Raw genomic sequence first — 24,663 nt, 5'->3', positions numbered from 1 at the left:
GTTTTTTTTTATGCTGAAACCTTTAAACGGTTAAATAAAGCCGACTGGATATAAATCCATGAACACGCTTCTCTAAATCAGGTTTGGTCAGGAATCCTTTTATTCTTGCAACATCTTCTTTTTCAACGTCAGAATGATTGTCAAAATCTGTAAATTGACCAGCTATACAAGTCTACCCAAAATTATTACGTGATTTACAGTCCAAAAACAGAGGTTGAGTTGTTTCAATGTCTTTGTCATAGAAAGAACAAATGTTGTGATCAAAATCCAATCTGAATATCTCATGAACTGCTTTAAAGTGAACTTCCTTCGCTTTTGGGGCCAAAGTAAAGTTGAAATATGTAGTTCGGCTATATTTATAGTTAAGAATCACAGTTCAACGTTCACTCAACACGGAATAAACTCAATTACACCATTTCGGTGTTTTTATTTTGAAAATCGCTCCGGAAGTGGTGGAGTTAAAGAAAAGACGCTTGCGTTGTATCAGCGCATGTTAGTCACCGAATCAAAAAACACTGTTTTACATTCTTTTTTCATTCCTTTGGGAGGCTTATTTTAAACTAATGGAAGATCTCGGGTCATCAGAGAATGTGAAAGGTGTGTATAAATACCTGTTGATTTCGCGTTGATGTTAAAAACGCGGAGTTGTCCCTTCAGACACAGCTAGCAGGAGTCGTCTATTTAAAGAAATCATGCCGCTCATAAACTGCAAATGTGGATCAGTTTTATTGTTTAAACACTTTTCATACTTACTTATTGCAATATTTTAAAATGTTGTTGTTGGCTGGTTTGATTTATAAAGAACAGCAGCTTACGATTTACCATACCACACATTATGAAGTGTTATTTTTTTAGTAACCATCCAGGAGTTATCCATGTCCATAAGCCAGATTGCTAGTGTTTTAAAAATGATAAAGTTGTAAAGTACAAATAACCCATGCGTTTTCTTTAACAAATTATAACATATGATGTGTGTAGAACGTAAAAGCATGAAAAATAAACATTAAAAAAATAAAATGAGCGTGCTACTGGCGAGTCAGTCTGCAGATAATCCCTGGATTTTGAAGCTTTATTCTGCCCTCTAGAGGCCGGTTCATGTATTACATCTGTGCGTTTCAGATCCATACCGCCTTTTCGCATCTCTTTTTTTCCCTTTTATTTGCACAAATACAGAATTATAAGAAATAAAACCTGGCTCTGCTACAGAGCAAAGAAGCTCCAGGCGCTTATATGAAATCCTCAACATAAATAAACTTCACAGTAATGAGAATAAAAAAGAAAAAACAAGCATAGAAAACTAAGGTGTTTATAAATACAGTCACCACATAACAACTCAGAATCAGTGGGATATGATTCGGATATGAAATAGTAAATATTTTAACAGGCCGAAGAGGAAAGCAAGTGAATATCTGATAATAATGTATCGAGAAGGTCTTTTTTATCATTAAATAATTCAAACATAAATGAGCATGTTTGTATTATATCAATAGATGAAATTGTAACCTTTTTAAACAGAGGTGCAGTTTATTCCTGATGTTTCGAATATGAGCTTATTCTCAAAGCTGTTTTTTGAATAAGAAGTGCTTGATTAAGTTGAGAAAGATGTTAGGCATCCCAGACAATATTACAATATATGAGGTATTACACTGTTACTTTACATATGACTTATTCGCTATATGAGAAATCTCTTCTCCTCCTGGTGCCTCCTGTAGAGGTTTGCTGTCACATTACATCTCTGCGTTTCAGATCCAGGCCTCCCTCTGTCGTGTCTTCGCCTCCTGGTGCCTCCTCTGCAGCTCCTGTCCGCCGCCATGTGGCAGCTAGCGAAGCAGAAAGATGTGATGAACTACGAGACGCTTCAGGAGTTTGTGTTCGTGGTGACTGAGGCGGTCCCTGGTCTGATCAACCACAGACAGAGAGCTCAGCTCATCCTCGGCCTCAGAGCAAGGGTGAGCCAACATCTGTGCTGCCTGCAGTCATGCTCATCTTTCTGCAGTAACTAATTCTGTGTGTATTTCAGTTGATTTTGGAGCTCTGCAAAGGATCAGCACGGGGCTCTGTGGATTGTCAGCTGATCCAGAGCTACTTGGCGAGACTCCCCATAACGTCTTCAAACACAGATGTGAGTACAACAGCAAAGCAATAGAAGAAATGACATTAAAAATTTATTTTAATGGTGTGTTTTTGGTTTGTGGCAGTACAGGGATTCAGATGTGAAAACCACAGAGTCTACGTTCATCGCACTTGTTCAGAGTCTGTTGAAAGACCCAATCGAGAGAGCCTATTTCTTTACGGTAAGCATCTTTCAAAGAAAGCAATAATGATAATGGTTAATATTTAATATAACTGTTTTATATACAGGAAACATTTATTAATATCATGTTTATTTAATTTCTTTAATCTTTCAAATTTAAAACGGCATTATTTATGTTAAAAGTAACAAATCTCTTCTGTGTATCATCCATAAAATATTTTGTGATAGAGCCAGGGGTATAATTTGAGAGGAAAGTAATAGTTCAGAAAATATGTTTGTGTATTTCAACATATGGTTTTGGCAGATAAATTTAAGTGAATGTAATGTTAGCACCAGACAGTCCCTCCTGGAAGCTGTGACACTGCACTTTCACCAATTAATATAAATTCAACCAATCTCTGTGAATTCTCCACCACTTTGCAATTTTTTCCTATCTCTGCAGCTTGACAAAATTCATGAAGATGGGTTGTATTTAAGTTAATTGTTGTAATTGCAGCGTTGCAGCTATATATAAATAACTACCACAAATCAATGTGACAGCTTTTTACATATCGATCCCAAAGTCTTAGTAACACCCTGCACATATACATGTCTGTCAATGCGAAATCCAAATTGTCTCAAGATGAGTGAAGAAGGTCACAAGAAAAGAAACATGGAGCAGGATGGTTGGGAGAAGCACCAGATGGGAGCAGAGTTGTGAAATGCAGATAAACAAAGCACATAGCTGTTAATATACACTAACAATTACAGATGTTCATGTCTATTTGGATGGGAGCTAACCCACCTGCTCCTGTATTCACGTATACCATATAAAATACTTGAATAAATGTACAGATTTAAGAGACAGAAGGAGAAGTTTAAATATGATATAAACACCTGTTTAATCTAGATCCTGGATCCTGTTTATTCAAGATATGTTCACAAATCTTCAGTTTATGCCTCATTGATATGCTGGAAATATGTTACTTGTATGAAAAGATGCAAAAATGAAAAGATTTAACATTGATCATAATGTGGTAGAAGTCATAGGACAGGTGTTAAAAAGTGGTTCAACTGCATACCAAATGTAAGAAAGAGCCTGTTGGTCAGAAATCAGAACCAGACTCTGTTGTGACCAAAGTAAAGCCTTGAAGTTTCGTTATCTTTTCAAGACAATGCAAACACAAAACCTGCCATTATCTCTTCCAGGAGGTTTTCCCGGTCGAATATGGTCCGCAGTACGACGCAGCGCTGCACGTGTTATTATGGGAGCTGCTGTCTAAGCTGGAAAAGCTGCTCCCGGTCCCCAACCTCAAACAGGTATTCATTCACCTGGCGCAGCTGTTTCTGGCTACTTGACCTGCCCCACGTCACTCTTAACAGGCCGTCTCACCCGCTGATTACAGACTGCAGCCTGGCTCGGCTCGACTCCTCGCGCTTGGGAGGAATGTGTGAAGTCTTCGGCCGGGGACCTCAGTTCAGTGTTGGAGCACTACAGAAGTTCAGGACTGCTGAAAATGACGTGTAAGAAGGGCTGAAAGCGCCCCTGAATCGCCAAGTGTTTTTTAAGGCAGTGTTTGAGCTTTTATTGTAGGAAACTACTGACTTTCTGTCATGTCTCCTTCCTTCAGACGGTCCTTCTTCCACCATTGGTAGCTGCATCATGTCCGCTCTGTCCATCCCTCCTTCGCAGAAGACAAACGTGTCGGTCACGCCGGAGTCCATCCACAACTACGCCAACATCCTGAACCCCGTGTCTTTGCCCGGAGCGGACCAGTACAGCGTCGTGGCCATCTACACCGAGGTGGAAGTCCGAGCGTCCCAGGAGGAGGAAGAGGAAGTGATCGAGTCGGCTGAAGTTCAAGTCCAAACGGACTTCTATGAGGAGGAGATAGAGGCTGTGATGGAGGCCGCCGACGCCAGGTCTGAGGAGAGCGGCGAGGCCGCGGGAGTCGCCAAAGCTTTGGAGACTCTGACCAAAACGTTTGCACTGAGGAAGGAGAGTCTGGGTCCAGAAACGGCATCAAGGAGGAGCAACGACTCATATCTTCATCACGAGCTGGAATCAGGAGACGGACCTCATGAAATAAACACGCACAAAGAGCACGAGTCAAGCCATCAGAGGGAAGCAAACGGAGAAAACGACGACGGGAAGCAGCCTGAAGGCTCAGAGAGCAACAGCAGCTCCTTCGCTCTGCTGAAGGACAGCAGGCAATCGCCGCCCCAACATTTCTCCAGCGAGCCGCCCGAAACACAAGAGTCGGACTCCTCGGCTGCCGCGCGCCGATCGACTCGTCTACAAACGAAGCCGCCGCTGAGTTGGCAGGAGACGTGCAAACTCAAGAAGATGACGAGAGAAATCAGCGGAGAGCCCAAAATGTACGGAGAACATCCAAACGGGTGCCAAATTACAAGAAAAACTTTAAAAAGTGACAAGTTCTGAATTACTTATTAATGAAAATACATGAATATGAATGTGCTTGTCATTTCATGACGTCACTTCCCAGCATCTGTTTACAACCAAGTTCAAGTGTTGTTTGTTTTTATTCCCCGATAGGAGCAGCGCCGACCTGTCAGCTGCCCCGTCTGTGATCGCTATCAAAGGAATTGATAAAGGTGAGAAGACCTGACGCGTTCCAATGTCCTCACACCGTTTTCATGCAAATTCACAGGTTATAGCTGTTGAGCAGAAATCATCAGAAAGGCATTTTAAAAGACAGCTTTGTTACAAAAACCCATTAAACTTCTAAAAACAGTAATTTCACCTTCAAAACTTTTGACCTGGACTCCATTTTTTTAAAAATTTGCAGGTGATTCGGAAGACATGACGTCCATCATCTTCAGCTGCTCCCAGTGTCCCTTCCACGTATCAGACCCAACCAGCCCCGCCCACTTCCACATGCAGAGCATTCGCACTGAGGTGTACAAGACCTTCTCCGGGGCCTCGTTCACGCCGTCGCCCTCCAGCACCGACGAGATCTTCACCTCCATCAAGCTGTTCCCCAAAGGAGCCACGGAGCAGAGCGAAGCCGATCCTGCCCACCATCAAAGCAAAGCCCCGCCGCCGCCATCAGGCGGCAGACAGAAGGCCCTGACGTGCGAGACGTGCGGGAAGACGTTCACCCGGACGTCGGACGTGAGGAGGCACCAGCTCATCCACACCGGCGAGCGGCCGTTCCACTGCTCGCGGTGCGAGCGCACCTTCCAGCACTCGTGGGACCTGGCGAAGCACGAGAGCAAGCACCACGGCGTGGCCATCTCCTTCTCCTGCCAGCTGTGCCGCAGCTCCTTCGCCAACCTGCGGGCGCTCACCGTGCACCACAGGAAGTGCCACTCCCAGGAGAGCCAGCTGCCGCAGATCTGCTCCATCTGCAGCCAGAGCTTCGCCTCGGCCGCCGAGCTGCTGGAGCACAGGAAGTCCCACGCCAGCGCCAGGCGCTACGTCTGCCAGCAGTGCGGCGAGGACTTCGACTCCCTGCTGGCCCGCTCGCAGCACCGGCAGACCCACCAGGTCAAGCGCCAGTTCAAGTGTCCGCACTGCGAGAAGACGTACACCCGCCGGTCGGACGTGAAGCGCCACCTGTCCACGCACACCGGCGAGCGGCCGCACCAGTGCCCGCAGTGCGGCCGCAGGTTCTCGCTGCGCTTCATGCTCATGAAGCACCTGCGGGTCCACACGGGCGAGCGTCCGTTCCAGTGCTCCCACTGCCCCAAGAGCTTCACGCTGGTGTCCGTGCTGGCGCGCCACGAGCGCATGCACACCGGGGAGAAGCCCTTCCTCTGCTCGCAGTGCGGGAAGGGCTTCCTGTCGCAGGGCGAACTGCAGAAGCACCACAGGTCGCACGTGGACGACAAGCCCTTCTCCTGCCCGCAGTGCGACAAGCGCTTCAAGAGCAAGAAGTCGCAGCGGGAGCACATCGCGTCGCACAGCGGCGCCCGCCCGTACCCCTGCAACTACTGCGGGAAGTGCTTCACCAAACCGTACGCGCTGACCCGGCACAACCTCATCCACACAGGTAGCTCTTCAGACTCGGTTGTTTGTTTACTCACTGTTTTGTGGTCTAAAGTGTGCAATGTGATCTCTGAACCGACCTCTTGACCTGGCCCCGGCAGGAGAGCGTCCGTTCCCCTGCGGACACTGCGAGAAGTCCTTCCTCACCCTCGGCGAGGCTCAGCTGCACCAGAGGATCCACACCGGCGAGCGGCCGTACGCCTGCGACGCCTGCCAGCTCAAGTTCAAGAGCTCGTCGGAGCTGGCGCGGCACAGGCACAGCCACGCCGGCGTCAAGCGGGCCAAGCCGCACTGCGAGCGCTGCATGATGGCGTTCCCGTCCAAAGCCAAGCTGAAGAAACACATGGAGGCGCACAGGGAGGCCGAAGGAGAAACAGATACTTAAAATAATGAGGAACCGTGTTTTCTGCAGCTCAGGAGGGAATCCTGTGCAACTTTTGAGTCAATTACTCAACAAATCATGTTCTAAAGTTGGTAAATTATTTTTGATTTATCATGTTTTAAACTCACAGGTTTACTCTTCATGAATTTGTGACACTGAAATAATGTCAAAATGAATTTAATGGAAATCAAACTGTTTATTAAATACGGTTTCCACTCTCTCTCAAGTCTGTTTCCTGTGTGCTGTTTTCACTGAGCTGCTGTCCACATTGACACACCCCAAAGCTGGTTTTACCATGAAGAGCAGCACCGTTGCTATTAGGATGAACTCCTTGTTACACTTTGACCCTTTACAGGGTATTCTGCATTTATGTCCTGTCTGGTAAATATATCACTGCACCAATTTTTAAACTATTTACCGAATAACCTGCACAGCACTAGTTAGCGTTGCATGCAGCCAAAACCTCAATATATTGAAGGACAATAAGGTCTCTGGTTAAAGACCCGGACTTGAACAAGCTGCGTGAAACCACACTCGATTGTGAGTCGGTGTAACTTTCCCATCATGATGTTTGTGCCTTTAATAAACCGGCCTTTCCCCCTCCCGCTTGCTCTATTTTCAAGTCGATGGATTTACAGTTTTATTCTGCGTGTCAGGTGATTACTGATTCCTCTCCACAATGCTCATAAAGCTCTGTGACTCACGCCGAAAGCTATCGAGAAAAAGATTAATTATAGGCATTATAAATATGAGCTCATTTCCTCTGCAGACCACCAGCTGCCTGTGGTGGAAGTAACTCGTCCCTTCCCTGCTCGCTTTCTCATTCACAGCAGCTTCTTTTCTATTTTAGAAAGGACACTGTGAGAATGTGAAGCCAGGGGAGACAGGTCAGGGTTTGCACTCCCTTTCGTCTCCGCAGCCACTTTATCAGGGTATTCCCCTCCCTGTCATTATGTCAGAATAATAGTTTTCATCATTAAAAAAGGGGGATTTGAGTGTGTTTAATTAACTGAGAGGTTTTAATTAGCTCTGACAGTGCAAATGGGTGATTTGGTGGGAGAGGGGGAAATGCCAGTGGCAGGAAGGATTCACCAGGATGAAGCCACCGAGCAATAAAAGGTTCAACGCTCTGCAAATGGGTTTCTATTTTTAGCTCACCTTGAGCGTTAAATGCATGCAGAGCCGATCAATAAAACGATAGAGCTGGTAGAAAAATGTGAAAATGTATGTACACATTAAAGTCCGTTTCATAGGCCAAGTGGTCCTGATGTGTGTCACCTGTGTGTGATTGTCTCAGCTGCTGGTTTTGCTTGATAAGGGAGGGGGGCGGGGTGTATTCTGTGTGTTCTGGTTGTCGGTCCGTGTGTGTTTCGCTGTCTCTTCTGGTTCACTCTCACATGATCTTGTGGACTTTTTTTTTTTTTTTTCCTGCCTATTTCTATGTATATATGAGCGTCAGTTCCACTTACGGCAGTGTCCTCCCCCAAAGCTAAACTCAAACATCGATCAGCTCATGAACATTTGAATGTGTCTTTTATTAATAGTAAAATGAGATTAACTTGGAAAGCAATCATATATATTATGAGCTGCGATAAGATGTAATCAAAACACTTGTAATTGTTCCAAACAGGCCAGGGTTGACACTTGATTTCTAAATTTAATTTGGATGGACAGGCTTTCATATAAACTGTGACAGGAAGTTGTGGATTCTGCTGATGCTTACATCTCTAAACTGAAAACACTTTAATCCTGTTTTCAGCTCACTGGGTGCAATAAGTCATAAATTAATCGTACTTTATTCATCCCCTTGGGGAAATCCCTCCTTCCATGTTTATCCATCCTATTTCAAGGATGGTGGGCAGACATATTAAGGTGCTCCGCGGAGCAGATTGGGGTCAGGGGTCATGTTCAGGGACCTACATTGGTGACCTGCACGCTGTGGGAATCAACCCCGCGAACTCCCAGCCCACATCCACTTCTCTAGCCTCAAGGCCACCACTGTTTGCTTTAAAAAAGAGATGCTAAAATTATGAATTAGCAACCGATTGAGGCTGATCTGAGTCAGTAACGAGTTATTTTCCACGATTAATCAAATTTACATTGATGGAATTATGTGGTTTTAACATGCTTGCTCTGATGTGATTTTTCAGTGAATCTTGGAACTGTATTTCAGAAACATTTGTTTTTTTCAGCCATTGTATCATTTAATCTTTTTGATCATTTAAAAGTATCTTTAATCAATATGGTCAGTGTAATGTATAAAGTGTAAAAAACGTAATTAATTTCCCAACTCATACATAAAACCGCAGACAAAGTGGCAAAGTAGAAACATGATTCAAATTCAATTTTATTTTTATAGTGCCGAATGCAACACAGTCATCTCAAGGCTCTTTTACAGAGAGAAATTCAACAACTCCCTAAGAGCAGGACGGCAGCAGGATAACCTTGAATGATTTGTTCCAACACACAAAAATCTAGACAAAAAAAAAGGATCCTGGAGTATACAAATGTTTGAGAGGATAAAGAAACGCTTGAGGTTTCACATTTAAGTCATCACGGCAGAGAAGGTAGAAAAATGAGCGACTGTTAGTAGTCAGCGCCGTTTTATCATATACATACATGTCTGTATTGATCATAATTTTAATATGTGTCAAGAAAAGGGAAGTCAGACTGTTTATGAGCTTGTATAAAGTGTGTGTTTAGGGAGTGTGAGTTGGGTGTAGATATCCAGAAATGCAGCAAAAAGAAATACCTCAATGAATTATGAAGGCAAGATATTGATTTTTTTGTAAATTAATATATAACCAGTCCCTACAGAGTCCGTGATCATTTTTGTTCTTCTTAATAAGTAATAATAAAAAGTTGTAGTGTGACTGGTGCTTTTATTTCTCCTCCGGTGGGAGTTTTGTGCTGAGACGACGCAATCACGCCTTTTACTTTTAAGACTTTTATTGGCTGAATCTAAATGTCAATACACTCACCGCGCAGCTGCCTGGTTCTGTCCTTTTTCTGCTGCAAAGAGAAAAACAGTTCAACTCAAAAGGGATGTCTCCTCCACGCCGGGAGAGGGTGTGCATGGGAGGATTCCCGGTCCGTCCTCCTGCAATCGCCTCTCGTCTGGACCAGAACGAAGAGGCAGCAGGCAGCAGGCGGATGTTGGGATGTGACCATCGGTGGATGGAGCGCCGGTGATCATGCAGGTGGAAAGAAGAGTGGAAATAAGCAGATAAGGAGGGCGTAAACACGGCGGCTGTGTATGCAGATAACGACTCAACGCGTCCCCCCCCCATCGGTGTGATTTACTGTCCGGCTGGCGTTGGGGTTGCTGGTGGCGGATTAATAACAGTCATAAAGAGGCAGGAGGAGGACTGTGTGTTGCAGGAGGAGGAGGAGGAGAGCGAAGGCTGATAAAGTAAGGAAGAGAGAGGGGGGGGGAGTGTGTAAAAAGAGAGAGAGAGAGGGGAGTAGATAAAGCTTGAGCGGGCATCATGAGGTCTTCACTGTCCTACAACTCGCTGTCGGTCCGTCCGAGTCCCAGCAGACGGGCGCTGGACTGGGAGCGCGAGCAGCTCGCCGTGCGACGACTCTCCTCCCCGCGGGGTCTCGACCTGTTCTCCCCTCCTCCTCTTCCTCGCCGGCCCTCCGCCATCCCCAGCTACCTGCTGCCTCCGTACCAGCAGCCGGACGAGCAGCTCCACCAGCAGCACCAGGGGCAGCACCGGCGTCCGTCTCTGTCGGTGGGCTCGGACGCCTCGCTGGCGCCCCCCGCACCCCCCCCGGCGGGCGCTGCCGCCCCACCCTGCTGCCGCCCGGTGGGGGTCATGCACCTGCTCCGGCTGGGCCTCCTGGCGTTCAGCTGCCTGTTCTGGGCGGCCGGCCTGGCCATCTTCACCATGGGCGTGTGGGCCCAGATCTCCCTGGCGGATTACATGCTCCTGTCGGCAAACAAGTACCCCAATGCGCCGCTCATCCTCCTGTCCACGGGCGCCGCCGTCACCGCCTGGGGCTTCCTCGGGTGTCTGGGCGTCGCCGCGAACCTGCCCGGCGTGCTCCGGGCTTACGGGTACTTCCAGCTCGCGGCACTGGTCGGCGGTTTGGCCGCCGGACTGTCGGGCCTCTTCTACCGCGAAGACATCGCCGGGGGATTTCGTAGCGGCCTACAGCGAGCGGTTCTGGGCTACACCGAGGACGAGGGCCGTGCCGACGCCCTAGACAGCCTGCAGAGGGCCCTGGAGTGCTGCGGCGCCGAGGGCTGGCGCGACTGGCTCACGTCGGACTGGGCCATCCAGCACATGGTCTTCATCCCCAACGAGAACGGCACCTCGGTGTCCCTGCCGGACAGCTGCTGCGTGCGGCGCAAGGGCTGCAGGAACCGGCCTCTGCTGACGGACGACGGCGTGGAAGGAGTGGCGGCGGCGGGGATCCATCCGCACGGCTGCTTCCGCAAAGTCTTCAGCCTGGTCAACGACAACGTGTTCCACATCGCGGCCACGGTGCTCGGACTGGCCTTCACCCAGATCGGAGGCATCGCTCTGGCTTGTCTACTGGCCAACAAAATGGCGCCGAGACAGCATCGACACGTGGTGGCGCACTGATGTGAGGTTAACGAGCATCCTCTGGACAAATTTGTAGACAAGTCGGGTTTGGAATCTGTGACGGGGTTTGAGTGTGAATTAGCTGCAAGTAGAAGAAACTATCTGAAGTGTTCGGGCTTCAAGAGGTAAAGATCCAGTTCCTGTAAAGTCAATGTCAAGTGAGAACCTTATTTTCTCACAAGTCCATCAAAATTAGTAAATGGACTCAAATTGTGCTTTGACATTTGGTTAAACAGCCTAGAAAACACACGCTGAAGCGGGTTTTGATCAAGTGTAAATTAGCATGGCCTCGGTGGAGGAAAACCAACAGAAAAACAAAAGGCTGTCAAAACTGGAGGACGGATTCTATTGGTTGCATTAATACTGATTCCAAAAGGCCAGATTTGAGTTCCAGGCCACAGTTTACCCAATACTGAAGGAGAGAAACTAGGATCAAACTGATCATAATTTCACTTCAAAGAAATTCAAATTTTAAGGAAATGCAGAATTATAAACTACAATATTTCAAACACTTTCGCTTTGCAGCTGTTTTACACTCAATTGGTTTTTACCCCACACTGGATAATTGCATCATTTTGACAAATGGCTCTAATATTCAGTGAGAAAAATTATGATTTTCTACCCGTTTTCCATTGTGTGCTACATGCAAACAGAATGTGTTTTATCAAGGAATTTGGGTTGAAGATTGAGACCTGAAGTAACCTTTGGAGGAAGTTTGACCAAAAAAATCTGAAATAATCACATAAACAGTCAGAAAAATCAGAATAAAGACAGATTTACATGCTAAAAATTCTAAAGATGTGTTTTTTTTTTAAACTTGATTTCCATTTCAAAGTGTTGACAAAGTGCCACGGAAGTAGAACAAAGGTCATCTAATTTTCTGTTTACGAGTGTGGTGCTGATTAGTAAAAATTACTATTTCATACAGTCACCTGTTACTTTACTAATTTCTGACAATAGAAAGTAACTAGTTAATATGAAAAGTTTACTTTTATTTGAAGGTCTCAATTAGGATGCTTTAACAAAGTGTACATAGTTGTATTATTATATTATTATTCTTATTCATATATAACTGTAGCGTTGCTTTCACACAATGGCTGAAATGTCAACACTGTGAACCAGTCTGATGTCTAGCTCACTAGGAAGATGCTCTACAATCTGGGAATTTGTGTTGTTTTTTATATTTTTTCAATGTCTGCCATCTTTCATGTTGCCGTGAAGAAGGCTCAGTCCAGGAATGACCCTCGAGAAAACAGGAGTTCGCCGACATAATAACTGATCAGACTATTTCAGCTCATGTCAGTGAGCAGAAGAAGCAGCTTTGCAGTGGATTAAACTAATCAATAACAAGCCCACTGACACTTCAGTAATTGTAATTCCGTTATTAATTTAACTGAAGTCATTGGCTGCTTGTTTGGTCCTGACAAAAGTAATGCGATTAAAGAAACGGGTCACTTTGCGACACTGCATCTGACACAATTTCTAACTGAATCTGTTGTGACTCCACAAACTGTAAGATTTGCCAAAAATGTATCTGTTAAATCATCAAATGTTACATTTTAATGAAGTTATCTTTTTGTAAAGGAAAGTTCCAGTTTAAAGGGAAAACAATGCATGCATAAATTCAGATGTTAACTTGAGTATATCTGGGTTAAATCTCAGCAAAGAGCTTTATCCTTCTTTTATTTTTTGTTATTGAGTCTTTAATGTCTAAATAGCCGCATGAATTAATATGATTCTCTGTATATTCTGCAAAGAGGAACCCAGCTTGGATTTGACTTGTTCCTCAGTGTTTTCTCTCTGTAGCACATCTGAATTCGCTGGAATGCTCGGCAGCAGGTTTCCACCGGCGTTATTTAGTCTGTCTGCGTTCAGCAGATGTTCAACCCTGAATCATTTCCCATCACAGAGACGACACTGTGCTCAAATGGTGCTTCTGCAAAAGAAAAAAAAAAAAAAAGCCTCTGAAATCAGCTCGCCGCCTCATTTTGTGCTGTTTACGCGGCGTACGGACGGTAGTCTGAGATTTTTAAAGATCACTCTGCATCTGTTTTCTTCCAGACTGGAAGCACAACACTGAAGTAACTCTAAAATGATGTGTTTGCATGACTCAGCCACTTTTTGCATGAAACGAAAAAAAAAAAAAAAAAAAAAATGGAGTCAGATCAGCTCTTTTTAACTCAAGCTGGTTTATACGGAGCCCCGGACATGACATGGTAAAAAAAAAAAAATTAAATTGTGGCCACGAATTACTAATTCGTTCCCACGAATTAATAAATCGTGCGCACGAATTACTAATTCGTTCCCTCGAAATAATTAAATCGTGCGCACGAGTTACTAATTCGTTCCCACGAATTAGTTATATCATTCATATACTGAACAGTTCAGTAAAGTTGGCAGCATATTGACAGATACGGACTTTCAGTCTCAATAACTCTTTAACAAAATGTCAGTAACATACAAAGGGCGCTGCATCCCATCGTTGTGAGGTGGACGATATGCTACAAGTTCATTTTTATTAAAAATATCTGTCTATCAAGCAGCAGAAACAATATTGATTTCAATCAGCACCCGGTAGTGCTGCGGGCTTCAGGGACCGTCTACAATTTACAAGACGCTGCAACAGTGAAGACAAATAGCTAAAAAAAAAACAAAAACAAAAAAAACCCAACAACTAAAACAACAACAACAAAACAAACGTAATACCACCACTGGGATTTACTACAGTGTCACCATAATCGCTACAACCTTCATTTGTCTCCTATCAAATTTATTGGATATGGTGTTTGTCTTCACTGTTGCTGCGTCTTGTAAATTGTAGACGGTCCCTGAAGCCCGCAGCACGACCGGGTGCTGATTGAAATCAATATTGTTTCTGCTGCTTGATAGACAGATATTTTTAATAAAAATGAACTTGTAGCATATCGTCCACCTCACAACGATGGGATGCAGCGCCCTTTGTATGCTACTGACATTTTGTTAAAGAGTTATTGAGACTGAAAGTCCGTATCTGTCAATATGCTGCTAACTTTACTGAACTGTTCAGTATATGAATGATATAACTAATTCGTGGGAACGAATTAGTAATTCGTGCGCACGATTTAATTATTTCGAGGGAACGAATTAGTAATTCGTGGGAACGAATTAGTAATTCGTGCGCACGATTTATTAATTCGTGGGAACGAATTAGTAATTCGTGGCCACAATTTAATTTTTTTTTTACCATGTCATGTCCGGGGCTCCGTAGGTTTACAATATTTAGATATTATTGAAAGTAATTTAACTCCTTGTACAAATTTCATCCATTATATGCTGTAATACCATGATTTTCAGCTGTATTTATACATATATAATGTATGACTCTGAATCTATCTTGCTATCTAATTTTCATCCACCAGCTATTTCCCCTCTCAAAGTGTTTTTGTACTAAGTTATCATTGTTCATGTTTCAGGACCACAACACGTCCTTTTACTGCTTCCACCCTCATTATCATGTATGTTTAATAGTTTAGACTAATCACCTTTATGATTCCTCTTGTATTTGCAGTGTATGATACCAACAATATTGTATAATCTGTTGTATTAATTTCAGAAACATGCATGATTGAGCCTGTAACTGTAACTGTGAACAATAAACGGAAAAGAAACTTTGCCTGCTCTTCACTGCAGTAGCCTGGCTTTACACTTTTGGTGATATAATCACTATAGAATTGCAGATTCCTTAATTTCCTTAAGGGAGAGGGACTGGTTTGTTCTGTAGTCGTACAAAACGTGCCTATAATTCTTTACTATTTAGTAAAACGCTCCATGAAGAGCTGTTCAATAATGCAGTTGTGCTCATTTTGACCATAAATCTTGCATTTTTTACAGTACAAATGACATTAAATCTGCTTTATACTGTCCTAAATGTTCCCTAAATCCTTTGCTTTGACTGAATTATTTAGTATTCATTACATTAGTGCTGCTCTTTATTGTACTACCCTAATTTTTGCCATGTTTCTTCGCTTAAAAACCCTTTAATATTTAAAGAAATGCATTTTAGACATAACAGCGACTTTCTGTTGCAGGTACCGTCGATCTCCTCTCTTGCTATTTACAGTATTAAACTGTACACACTGCATTCAAGCTGCGATTTCCTGCAGCAGGCTTAAGTTTCACATAATCCCCAGTAATACACTGTAAAATCTAGCAGCAACACAACATGAGAGCTTCTTATGCTGTAGTAGCCAATAAATCCCATAATTCTTTGGTACTAAATACAGCATCAAAGAGTTACTTTCTCTTGCAGAATTCCTCTATTTACACTATTATATTGTAATATAGATGTGATCTTAACTGTAGTCTTCCCATAATCCTTCAAATTTCACTTGTTTTGCAGTATGTTGCTTTTCAAATCCCCCTAAAATAAAGTGTGATGTCCTTCCTGAAGAGTTGCAGGCTTCGAGCCGGGTGCATGCACCTTGAAAAGCTCGACCGGCGGCTTGGCTTTTGTGAGAGAGGCCGGGTTGGAAACGTGCCGGAGCTTTAAATTGTGGTGCCCGGGAGTGGTCGATCCTCCCCGAGACCTCCGGCCGGTCAATCCTGAGTTACGGCTGACTGAGTGACATCTCATTTCCACCGTGCACCTGAGACTGTGATGGCGATTAGATCTGCCCTTGGAGGGAAACAACACACACAGCAGAGACTCGGTGGAGCCTGGCGAAACACACCAGCAACGCCAAGCATTGATTAGTGTATAAACATCCAGAATTATAGAAAATATGACAGGGATGCTCATCGTTTAGCCTCAGAGTTTACCTTAAAACCTCCATATATCACTGCTCAGACGCAGAGGCTTTAGGCTGTTCCCTCCACACAGTGACAACCATTTTCATGACCTAATTATGCTATTGATTAGCCTATTTTGCTCTAACAAAGCTTGTGGAGGCTCTGTCTGATCACACTGTCCTTGCTGTTTGGCCCCGAGTTGAGGTCACATCTCCACCAGCAGTTTAATTACAGCCAAAGCACAAAATCAGAGGGAAATGTGGTCAAGTCAGGTTGTTGTGGGATGCTTTTTCTTTTTAAATTCTAAATCATTTTTCTAAAAACTGCAAATACAGCATGGGTCCCTGGACTTTGCCCATTTTGAGTCTGCTCAAATAAGCATGCCCTCAGGCCTTCTCTCACATGGGTGTGTCTGTTAAGCTCCTGCACGTCGCCTGAATCTGATAATAACACGGACTGGCTGTATCTTGGTTGGTTTTTTTGGTTTTCCAGCGCTGTGAGGAAATGAACTCTACATTTACTCTGTGGATTTATGTCACAGGCCTGGGAAATAGTTAGGCACAGATCTGTCGGGTAAAATTGTTGTAAGGTGTGTAGATTTACTCAAAAATGCACTGAAAAAACAGTGTAAAATGGCTTATTTGTTCACTGAAATGTAATTCCTGCGAAGGAACTGGGGATTTTACGCGACTGCCCGCCTCTTCAGGTTCTGCCCTACATCTGGTTGTTTGCGGTCCTTTGCAGTTTGCAGGGCTGTCTGTACTCTGCCCCACATTTTATTTGGCAATTCTCACCGCCGCCGCCGCTCGTCCCGTCGTCCTCGCTGCGTAAAAAGCCGCCGCGCGCCGCTTGGAGATGTAGTAGCTTTGCGCGCGCCGCGGTCTCCCCCCCCCCCCGCAAAATGGACCTAAAAGCCGAACTCCTCAAGTCCATCTGGTACGCCTTCACCTCGCTGGACGTGGAAAAGTGCGGAAAAGTGTCCAAGTCGCAATTAAAGGTAAGCGGGACAGTCCTGTGAGGCGTTTAAGGACCAGGAAACTGGAGCGGTCATCTGAACAGGACGGAGACAAACAGTAGATTTATTCTGATATTTCAGTTCTGCTTCAGTTTTTGTCCATCAAGACAAGCCAGTGTTGGTCATTACATGTGTTCACTTGCAAGGATTTATTTAATGGACTGATGTTGTGATTTGTGGAACAATATGGTCTCCTATAAATCTAAATTGTTAAATAAATAAAGAAATAAATAAAACAAACAGGAAATCTGCTCAAATTAGATATATGAGAGGCCACCTTGAGGTTAAAACTCAAAGTCCAACCGTTTCCTGTGGCCCAGAAACAAACAGCAGCCTATCTCCCCCACTGTATTCATAAAACACCCAGCGCGTAAATGTCTCATTTCGCCTCGTTTCCACCTCAGTACGCGTCTGTTATGTTGCCTCCCGTCCAGTCTCTACATGCCTGACTAAGCGCCCAGAAGCTGAGAGGAATCCAGAGGGGGGGGAATTAGCAGACAGCTGTCCCGACATGCTCACACACCGAGACCAGGCTGCCTCTGCATGTGTGTGTGTGTGTGTGTGTGTGTGTGTGTGTGTGTGTGTGAGGAAACATGGGAGTGTGCGGGGCAAAAACATCGTGCGTAAAAATGTGCGTTTCTCCCCCTCAGGTGCTCTCTCACAACCTGTACACGGTCCTCAACATCCCGCATGACCCGGTGGCCCTGGAGGAGCACTTCCAGGACGACGACGATGGCCCAGTGTCCAATCATGGATACATGCCCTACCTCAACAAGTACATCCTGGACAAGGTAGAGAAGTCACACTTTACAGGGGTTTGTGTTATTTAATGTGATAGAAAATACAATTTAAATTGTTTACTCTAGAAATATGAAGTTCTGTGAGGTTATAAACACTTGTTTTAATGCTTAATGTCAATTAATTGTTAATTTCTATTAATTGCTATTTTAAATAATACACAATGATGGCATAGTTTGTGATTTGACTCTTTAATGAAATTAACCCATTTTCACATTGAAAACTTTCAAACTGTGAATGATGTAATATAAAGTAATATATTGCTGTAATTCTTCAGCAGTGGCGATATAAGTGATTACAATTAACTGTTACTGACGTGTTTGTGGGTTCTGTCTCCAACTGACCGGTGTGACCTGGGCTGAGCCTAAAGAGTCACTCCGTCATTAGACTGATCCGCACCGAGCTGACTGCTCATGTTTTGCCCTGCAACTCTCCAAAAGTTACGCCTTACCTGCAAAAGACACAATCAACAGTCACGCAACACTCGCATTTCCATGGATCCAGTTACTTTTCATTTGCAGTGCTTCCTCAAGTGACTCCTTTATCTTTGAAAACACAGCCGGTAACTGTAATTTAATATTTCTTGGTTGGCTTGGTGAACTTTAGAGCTTCGTGATGTAAGTTTCACAACAGTCCCTGTTCAGTTCCTGAGTCAGCAGAGCAACGATGTCCATTCTGTTTTTATTCCCTTTGGACAGTGTAACTTTTTATGAGCTGATCCTGTAACTGAGCAGTTCCTAGTTACAGTTCAGCTCAGCTGTGGAGCATCTACAGATGTATTCTGCAGGCATAAGCAAGTGAAAGTACACGAGAAAGTCGAGTATCTTCATGTCTCTGTGCTTCCTTCCCTTCACAGCTGTGACATTTACAAACGCACGAGTTTAATTTAGGCTCCGTTTCCTCGCTTCCAGGTGAAAGAGGGGATGTTCGACAAGGAGAAGTTTGACGACCTGTGCTGGATGATGACCATGAAGAAAAACCTGAAGGCGGCGCCGCAGGGGACGCTGCTGTCTGAGAGAGACAACTTCAAGCTCTTCTGTCTGTTCAACCTGCTGTCTGAGGATCGATACCCACTGGTCATGATACCAGAGGAGGTGAGAGACACTGAGGACAAAAGGCCAAGTTTGAGGTTATTTTTTTATTTTTTTATTTTTTACCAATTTTGATAAAGACAAGCTGCAGGAAATGTCAATTTATCACTTCTAACTTTCATTATCATCAGTAAACTGAATGAAATAGATCTTCTCCTCCATGAAAGCTTGGCTCGTGTTCCGACAGGCTCACATGGTCAAATATTTTTTCACAGCAGAAAAAAAAAAAAAAAAAAATCAAGTGCAAGTAAGGATGTTAATGACCTTCTTCCTTCCTGCGCTTCCTCCCTAATGCTTCTGGCTTCCTGTCGAGAACGGCGAAAATAAACTGCTTCTTTTATCAGCACGGTAGCTTTCCACATGTAAAGGTGCAACAGGAATGTAGAATATTCAGCAGTAGGAGTCTGGGTCGGTAAGTGTTTGAAATCCAGCTGTAAGCGTTTGTGTTTTCAAGAAATCCTTGTGTTTGTTTGCTCGTAGGTGGAGTATCTCCTCAAGAAGATCTGCACAGCGATGAGCCAGGAGTGGGACGGAAAGCCCATGGACGACTTGATATCCCAGGATGCCACGGTGCAGGAGGAGGGCATGTCGGTGTGGAGCTTCCTGGAGCACATGGGCGCAGGGCGGCTGCTGAGGGTCACCAGCGCCGAGGCCTTCAGCCTGGCGCTGGACGAGGTGTTTCTGGAGATGTATCACAACGTCCTGAAGAGGGTGAGCCGCCCTGCGTGAACGCAGACACTCCTCTGACGCTCGGATCGTTTTCTTCATCCTACATTTCTCACTTCCCTTGATTCGCAGGGTTACATGTGGAAAAAAGGACACGTGCGCAGGAACTGGACCGAGCGCTGGTTCGTGCTGAAACCCTCCTCCATGGCTTACTACGTCAGCGAGGACCTGAAGGACAAGCGAGGCGAAATCCAGCTGGATAAGAACTGTGTCATCGAGGTGAGGCTGGGACCCGGCTCGGGTCTGGGGCGTTTCTTTGAGCAGATCCTGGAGGATTTCCTGTTCTGAATGTGTCAAACTGGGATTCATAGACCTGAGGAAATGGGTGTGTCTGCTGTGGTTTGGCTTCACTGTAGTTCTGATCAGAGAGAGGATAACAGGAACAACTTGTCAACAGTGAGTTTTCCCTCATGACACCCTTTTATTTGTACTTTGAATAACTGATACCTGCACTCCACTTCTTGCTTTGTTCAAATTTTCTCCCATCTCTCCTCATGCAAATCGGACTCAACGTGGAAAAATTACAAACTGCAAATTTCCCAGGCAAAGAGGAATCAGTAAAAGATTCATCTGCTTTCATTTTACTGCTCCACCTCATTCAAAATGAAACGGACTGAAAAGAGCTCATGCTTTCCACCTCTACGTGTCCAAAGTCCGCTTTGGAGCGTACGCGTTCCACGTGTGCAGACGAAGCTTTTTTACATTGAGTACCCTTAAAGTATGAATTGTCTAACTCAGTTCCTGACACATTTTTATTATTATAAAATAAAAATATTTATAGTTTATATTATTTAACCCATATGCATGTCATGCAATACACATTTTGTGGAAGTAACTGAGCAAACTTTGCAAGCGTTTGTGAGATTTGTGGATTTATTGACACACAGGATTTCAACACTGCACCTTTCTGGTCTGTGTGTACTACTACACATCCTCAATGGTCCGGTACGCCACGACAAGGCGATAGAGAAACTGAAGCATTTTCAGTTTTGCATCCATCTTCTCTTTCTTGGGGAGTCGCTTGAGCATCTTCACCATCAGCCGGCAGAATAGTTCATCGTCATGCAGGTCGTCTTTGTCCAATGCCTCCAGTATTTCTATTATTTCGAGCTGCAGGGGCGTTGGCTGCTCCCTCCTCCTCTTTCGAGGTCTTGCAGGCATCACAACTGGGGAAGATGCCAACTCAGACATCCCTGATGAGGAGCTCACTGACGGTGATGCTGCTAAAGGAGAGGAATCCCCCTCCATGGCCTCCATCTGCAACACCTCCTCATTCCATCCTCCAGACTGAAACACAGCAGGAACATTTATCAGTGATGTGTAGCTCAGCTCAGGTAGTCATTATTGATCAAACTGGTAATGCAGCGAGCCAAAAGTTTATTTTAGAACCCAGGTCAAAGGCCCCATTGAGATTTGAGATCTCTTTTTCAAGAAGTGCCTATCATATTCACGTGAATAGCCTCCAAATACACCACGAAACAAGGCAACATGGCCGACCAGCATCTCATAGCTTCATGAATTAATAGCTTATCTTTTCTAGGAAGTTGGAGTCATTGTGGCCATGCCTGTTGAATCCCGAGAGCCAGTCGAGCGTCGTTATTATGGGAGGCACCGCGCTCCCTCCATTCATTTTCCGCTTTGCCTCAACATAGCGATCAGAGTCATTTCCACTTCTGGCGGCAGGCATTCTCGTCTCTACCGACAGAGTTTGCTATCTCCGCCCAAGAATTGTTCGCCATCCTCGTAGTCCTCGAGAGCAGGATTATAAAGCTGGGGGTACCGTCTGACCTCTTCACAGAGCCGCTCTTCGAAGTTGGCGTCCATCCTCGTTTGTTTACTGTGGTGTTCTGGCGCGATTGCTCTGGCGCACGCGCACGCGCAACTTGCGCTTTGGACGGCGCATGTTGCGTTCCACGCATGCGCACTAAACGCATCTGCGTTGGTGAATGGGCTTTACGCATGCGCATTCGTAGCCAAAAAGGCGAGCTGTCAAAAGCAGAGAGTAGCTCAGCGCCTCTGTTTGTTGTATCTGGCCGAAGAGGAGGACAAAATAAAACGTTGACGATACAGTGCGCCGCCACGTAGCGAGAGCAGGACCAGGGAGGGAGAATTCACCTCGGTGGTGCAAGAAGTTAGAGGCATCGTCGTCCACGTAAGTCCTCTGGTCTCTGCAGTACCTCTTGTGGTGAAATGTGGCATTACACATCCAGCAGTGTTATTTCATTGAAATTTATTTCAAACGTTGTCTTTGCTGATATGTCCTCTTGTGTTGCATCTTCTGTGTCTCGTAAAACTTTGTGGAAAGTTCGGAATTAAAATTTTAAGACATGTGTACCTTCTGTTTCAGCCGATTCCAGACAGGGAGGGAAAACGCTGCATGTTCTGTGTGAAAACCCACAACAAAACCTTCGAGATGAGCGCCTCGGACCAGAGACAGAAGGTGGAGTGGACTCAAGGTGTGTTGGTGTGTGTATCCTGGAAAAGTCACACATTAACTGCAGCAACTCTAATGATTAAATCTCAGTTACAAAGCAGCCAGCGCGATGATGGTTTTTCATTCTACAGACTACTTTGTGGGGTTACAGATTTTATCTAACTTGTTGAATTTATTTGAGGTGTCGTTTGCTTTGAACTCTCTCTATTCCTGACAAGAAACCTTTTCTGAAGTTGGCCTAATGTTTAATGATCAAACATGAGATCAGTGAATCAAATGAACTCAGTTTCCAGTTTCCTACATTTCTATTTTGAGAATCTAGAGCTTGTTTAAGGAAATATGATTTGCTTGAAATATGGTAGTTTTATAAAGTAATCATTAATCCTGAACTCAATCATCCTGACAGCAACAGGAAAGATCTCTCATGTGTCGCAGACGCACTACAATAATAGTTATGTACACGTCACAACAGGCTACGCTTCAAGTTACTCAAATTTTACCAAGATGAGTGGTCAATATTTTATTTTTATATTTCGAAATGTCTCTTAACTTCTTATGTCAATCAAATCTCCAGCTATTCAGACAGCGCTGCGTCTTCAGGCCGAGGGGAAGCGCTCCCTTCACTACGAGCTCAAAGTGAAGCGGCGCGTCCAGCGGGAACACAGCCAGCGGGAACGCAGCCGCAGCAGCCGCAGCAGCTGCAGCAGCCGCAGCAGCCGCAGCAGCCAATCGGACGACCTGACCATACAGGAGCTGGAGAAGATGGAGAGGGACAAGGGGAGGCAGGACTTAGAGATCGAGAACATCATTCAGGTAGGGACGACTCGCAGAGGGGTGGACTACAGACGAAACTATACTTTTTCGTGATGTGCTGCGCGTGTGCTTGTTGCAGCATGCGCGGGAATTGGAAACACGCAGACGGGAGGCGGAGGAGAGAGAGAGGAGGCGGCAGAGGGAGGTGCAGATGGAGCTGGAGAGACAGCTGAAAGAGGCTGAGATGGTAAAGATAAAACTTTATTAAAACTGAATGTCACAGTCCAGCTTATTGACTCTGATCTGTGGAAACAGCAGAAAAACATGGACCCATAAAGTTAATGATTCAGTGAAATGGAGATGAGATTCCTGGAAAAAGTGATTCAGTATAGGTCACTTATTTCCACTCAGCTGTGTGTGTGTGTTGTGCACCCAGGTGAGAGACAGCATGCAGGCCGAGATGCAGGAGAAGGAAAAGGAGGCGGAGCAGCAGAAGAAAAGGATCAAGGAGCTGGAGCTGACCCAACGGAAACTGGAGGCTGCTCTCAACATGGAGATCCAGGCTCGACAGGAGGAGGAGAGAGCCAGACTGGAGCTGGAGAGGTTTGTCTGTGCTCTGCTTTCACATCAAAACATGCTTTTATGAAGAAAAGAATAGCAACCGAGCCATGTTCACCAGCTGGCTCTTGTATTCTTAAGGGTGCTGAGGGCTGAAGCAGAGAAGAAGAGGCAGTTCCAGCTCCTCCAGGAGCAGCAGAGAGCCTTGCACAACCTCAGCCCAGTGCAGGAGGCCTCTGATGGGAGCGCAGATGAGGAAACCCCCTCGGCTCTCTACTCCGCCTCTCAGGAGCTGCAGGACCTGCAGGAATCTCGCCAGAGGAGCCATCAGCACCTGGAGGTGAGGTGGAAATAGACTTTTAACTTTTAGATTCTTCTTTTTTGTTTGTTTAGGACAAACAATCTCAAAGCTGTTTGGTTTGTGGTTGCAGGAGGTTCAGGAGAAGCTGAGGAACGCCAGTCAACATGTACGACACTGGAACGTCCAGCTGAACCGCCTGATGAAGCCCATCTCTCCTGCAGGTGGAGCATGCTTCTTAAGGCTTCCATGTACCATCCATTTCTATGTTTCTGAGCTGATCCTCGCTGGTAGTGGGTGAAATGCAGGCTCCAATAAAGGAAATTACTCTGTAGATGTTCATCCACTGTCATTGTCATTAAAATGCCTGTTTGTATTATAACATGCACCTATGTTTTTTTTTTTTTATACAGAGCGTTTGGAGAGTCGTTTATTAACTACACGCACATGTCCCAAGACGGAAGGCGCGTTGGCCAGCAACGAATTTATCTCCAAATTTAAGATACGAGCCAATCAGAACAGCCGGACGCGAGACGGATTGGAGGAGCAGATGGAAGCCGCCAACCTGTCTGACGAATCAGACGACTCGCATGATAAATCCAACGGGCGGATGTGACCTCTCAGAAATGATCAGAACAAAACTCTATATTTGTGTAAAATTTAGAGTGAATGGAGGAAACGTTCTGCAAGCCTTGTATTATATTTATGTTTTGGATTTTCACAATGATGAGTACGACGTTAGGCAGGTTTAAATGAAAACATCTGACAAACAGATTTACAGTTTTGTACAATAAAGTCTATGCTGAATAATAAAACTTTATTTTTCTTGTGACTTTAAACTATGAAAATCTCTCCTTCAGAAACTTGAAAGAAAACATTTGTAGGAAGAATTTAGTGTTAGTTTCTTTCTGGAGCTGGAGTGAAAAGACACTAGATAAACTTCTGTTCATCACAATAGTAATGAAAAGTGATAAATCTAAAATTTATAGTAAAAACAAGTG

At 44.8% G+C, this 24,663-nt stretch overlaps 3 protein-coding genes across 3 annotated transcripts; all 3 read left to right on the top strand.

The window, feature by feature from the left end:
• The first annotated feature begins 462 nt into the window (after positions 1–462).
• On the top strand, positions 463–6,836 carry LOC115404572 (zinc finger and SCAN domain-containing protein 2). Its single transcript, XM_030113974.1, has 10 exons — positions 463–597; positions 1,747–1,949; positions 2,021–2,122; positions 2,199–2,294; positions 3,443–3,553; positions 3,640–3,757; positions 3,865–4,612; positions 4,791–4,849; positions 5,044–6,249; positions 6,347–6,836. The coding sequence occupies exons 1-10, from the start codon at positions 564–566 to the stop codon at positions 6,628–6,630; spliced, it is 2,961 nt and encodes a 986-aa protein (XP_029969834.1). The 5' UTR covers positions 463–563; the 3' UTR covers positions 6,631–6,836.
• A 3,279-nt stretch (positions 6,837–10,115) lies between these two features.
• Positions 10,116–11,222, top strand: LOC115404300 (tetraspanin-7-like). Its single transcript, XM_030113572.1, has one exon. It carries the CDS (start codon positions 10,116–10,118, stop codon positions 11,220–11,222), a length of 1,107 nt encoding a protein of 368 aa, XP_029969432.1.
• A 5,241-nt stretch (positions 11,223–16,463) lies between these two features.
• On the top strand, positions 16,464–24,494 carry def6c (DEF6 guanine nucleotide exchange factor c). The gene is made up of 12 exons (XM_030113391.1): positions 16,464–16,986; positions 17,655–17,795; positions 18,714–18,896; positions 19,374–19,604; positions 19,692–19,838; positions 21,967–22,075; positions 22,628–22,866; positions 22,946–23,053; positions 23,243–23,409; positions 23,506–23,704; positions 23,796–23,886; positions 24,076–24,494. Exons 1-12 carry the CDS (start codon positions 16,891–16,893, stop codon positions 24,276–24,278), a joined length of 1,914 nt encoding a protein of 637 aa, XP_029969251.1. The 5' UTR covers positions 16,464–16,890; the 3' UTR covers positions 24,279–24,494.
• Positions 24,495–24,663: the final 169 nt, after the last annotated feature.

This window comes from Salarias fasciatus, chromosome 17 (genome assembly GCF_902148845.1).
Source record: "Salarias fasciatus chromosome 17, fSalaFa1.1, whole genome shotgun sequence".
In the NCBI taxonomy this organism is placed as follows: domain Eukaryota; kingdom Metazoa; phylum Chordata; class Actinopteri; order Blenniiformes; family Blenniidae; genus Salarias; species Salarias fasciatus.
The sequence above is the reverse complement of the archived record's forward strand: the minus strand, read 5'-3'. Positions and strand labels throughout refer to the sequence as shown.

Excerpts from the sequence above, each read along its gene's own strand:
- LOC115404572 (XM_030113974.1), top strand. The coding sequence starts at position 564 with ATGGAAGATCTCGGGTCATCAGAGAATGTGAAAG. Across the intron at positions 3,758-3,864 it reads AGGACTGCTGAAAATGACGT|ACGGTCCTTCTTCCACCATT; the intron begins GTAAGAAGGGCT and ends TCCTTCCTTCAG. Across the intron at positions 4,613-4,790 it reads ATCAGCGGAGAGCCCAAAAT|GAGCAGCGCCGACCTGTCAG; the intron begins GTACGGAGAACA and ends ATTCCCCGATAG.
- LOC115404300 (XM_030113572.1), top strand. The coding sequence starts at position 10,116 with ATGAGGTCTTCACTGTCCTACAACTCGCTGTCGGTCCGTCCGAGTCCC.
- def6c (XM_030113391.1), top strand. The coding sequence starts at position 16,891 with ATGGACCTAAAAGCCGAACTCCTCAAGTCCATCTGGTACGCCTTCACC. Across the intron at positions 19,605-19,691 it reads ATCACAACGTCCTGAAGAGG|GGTTACATGTGGAAAAAAGG; the intron begins GTGAGCCGCCCT and ends CTTGATTCGCAG. Across the intron at positions 23,887-24,075 it reads GAAGCCCATCTCTCCTGCAG|AGCGTTTGGAGAGTCGTTTA; the intron begins GTGGAGCATGCT and ends TTTTTTATACAG.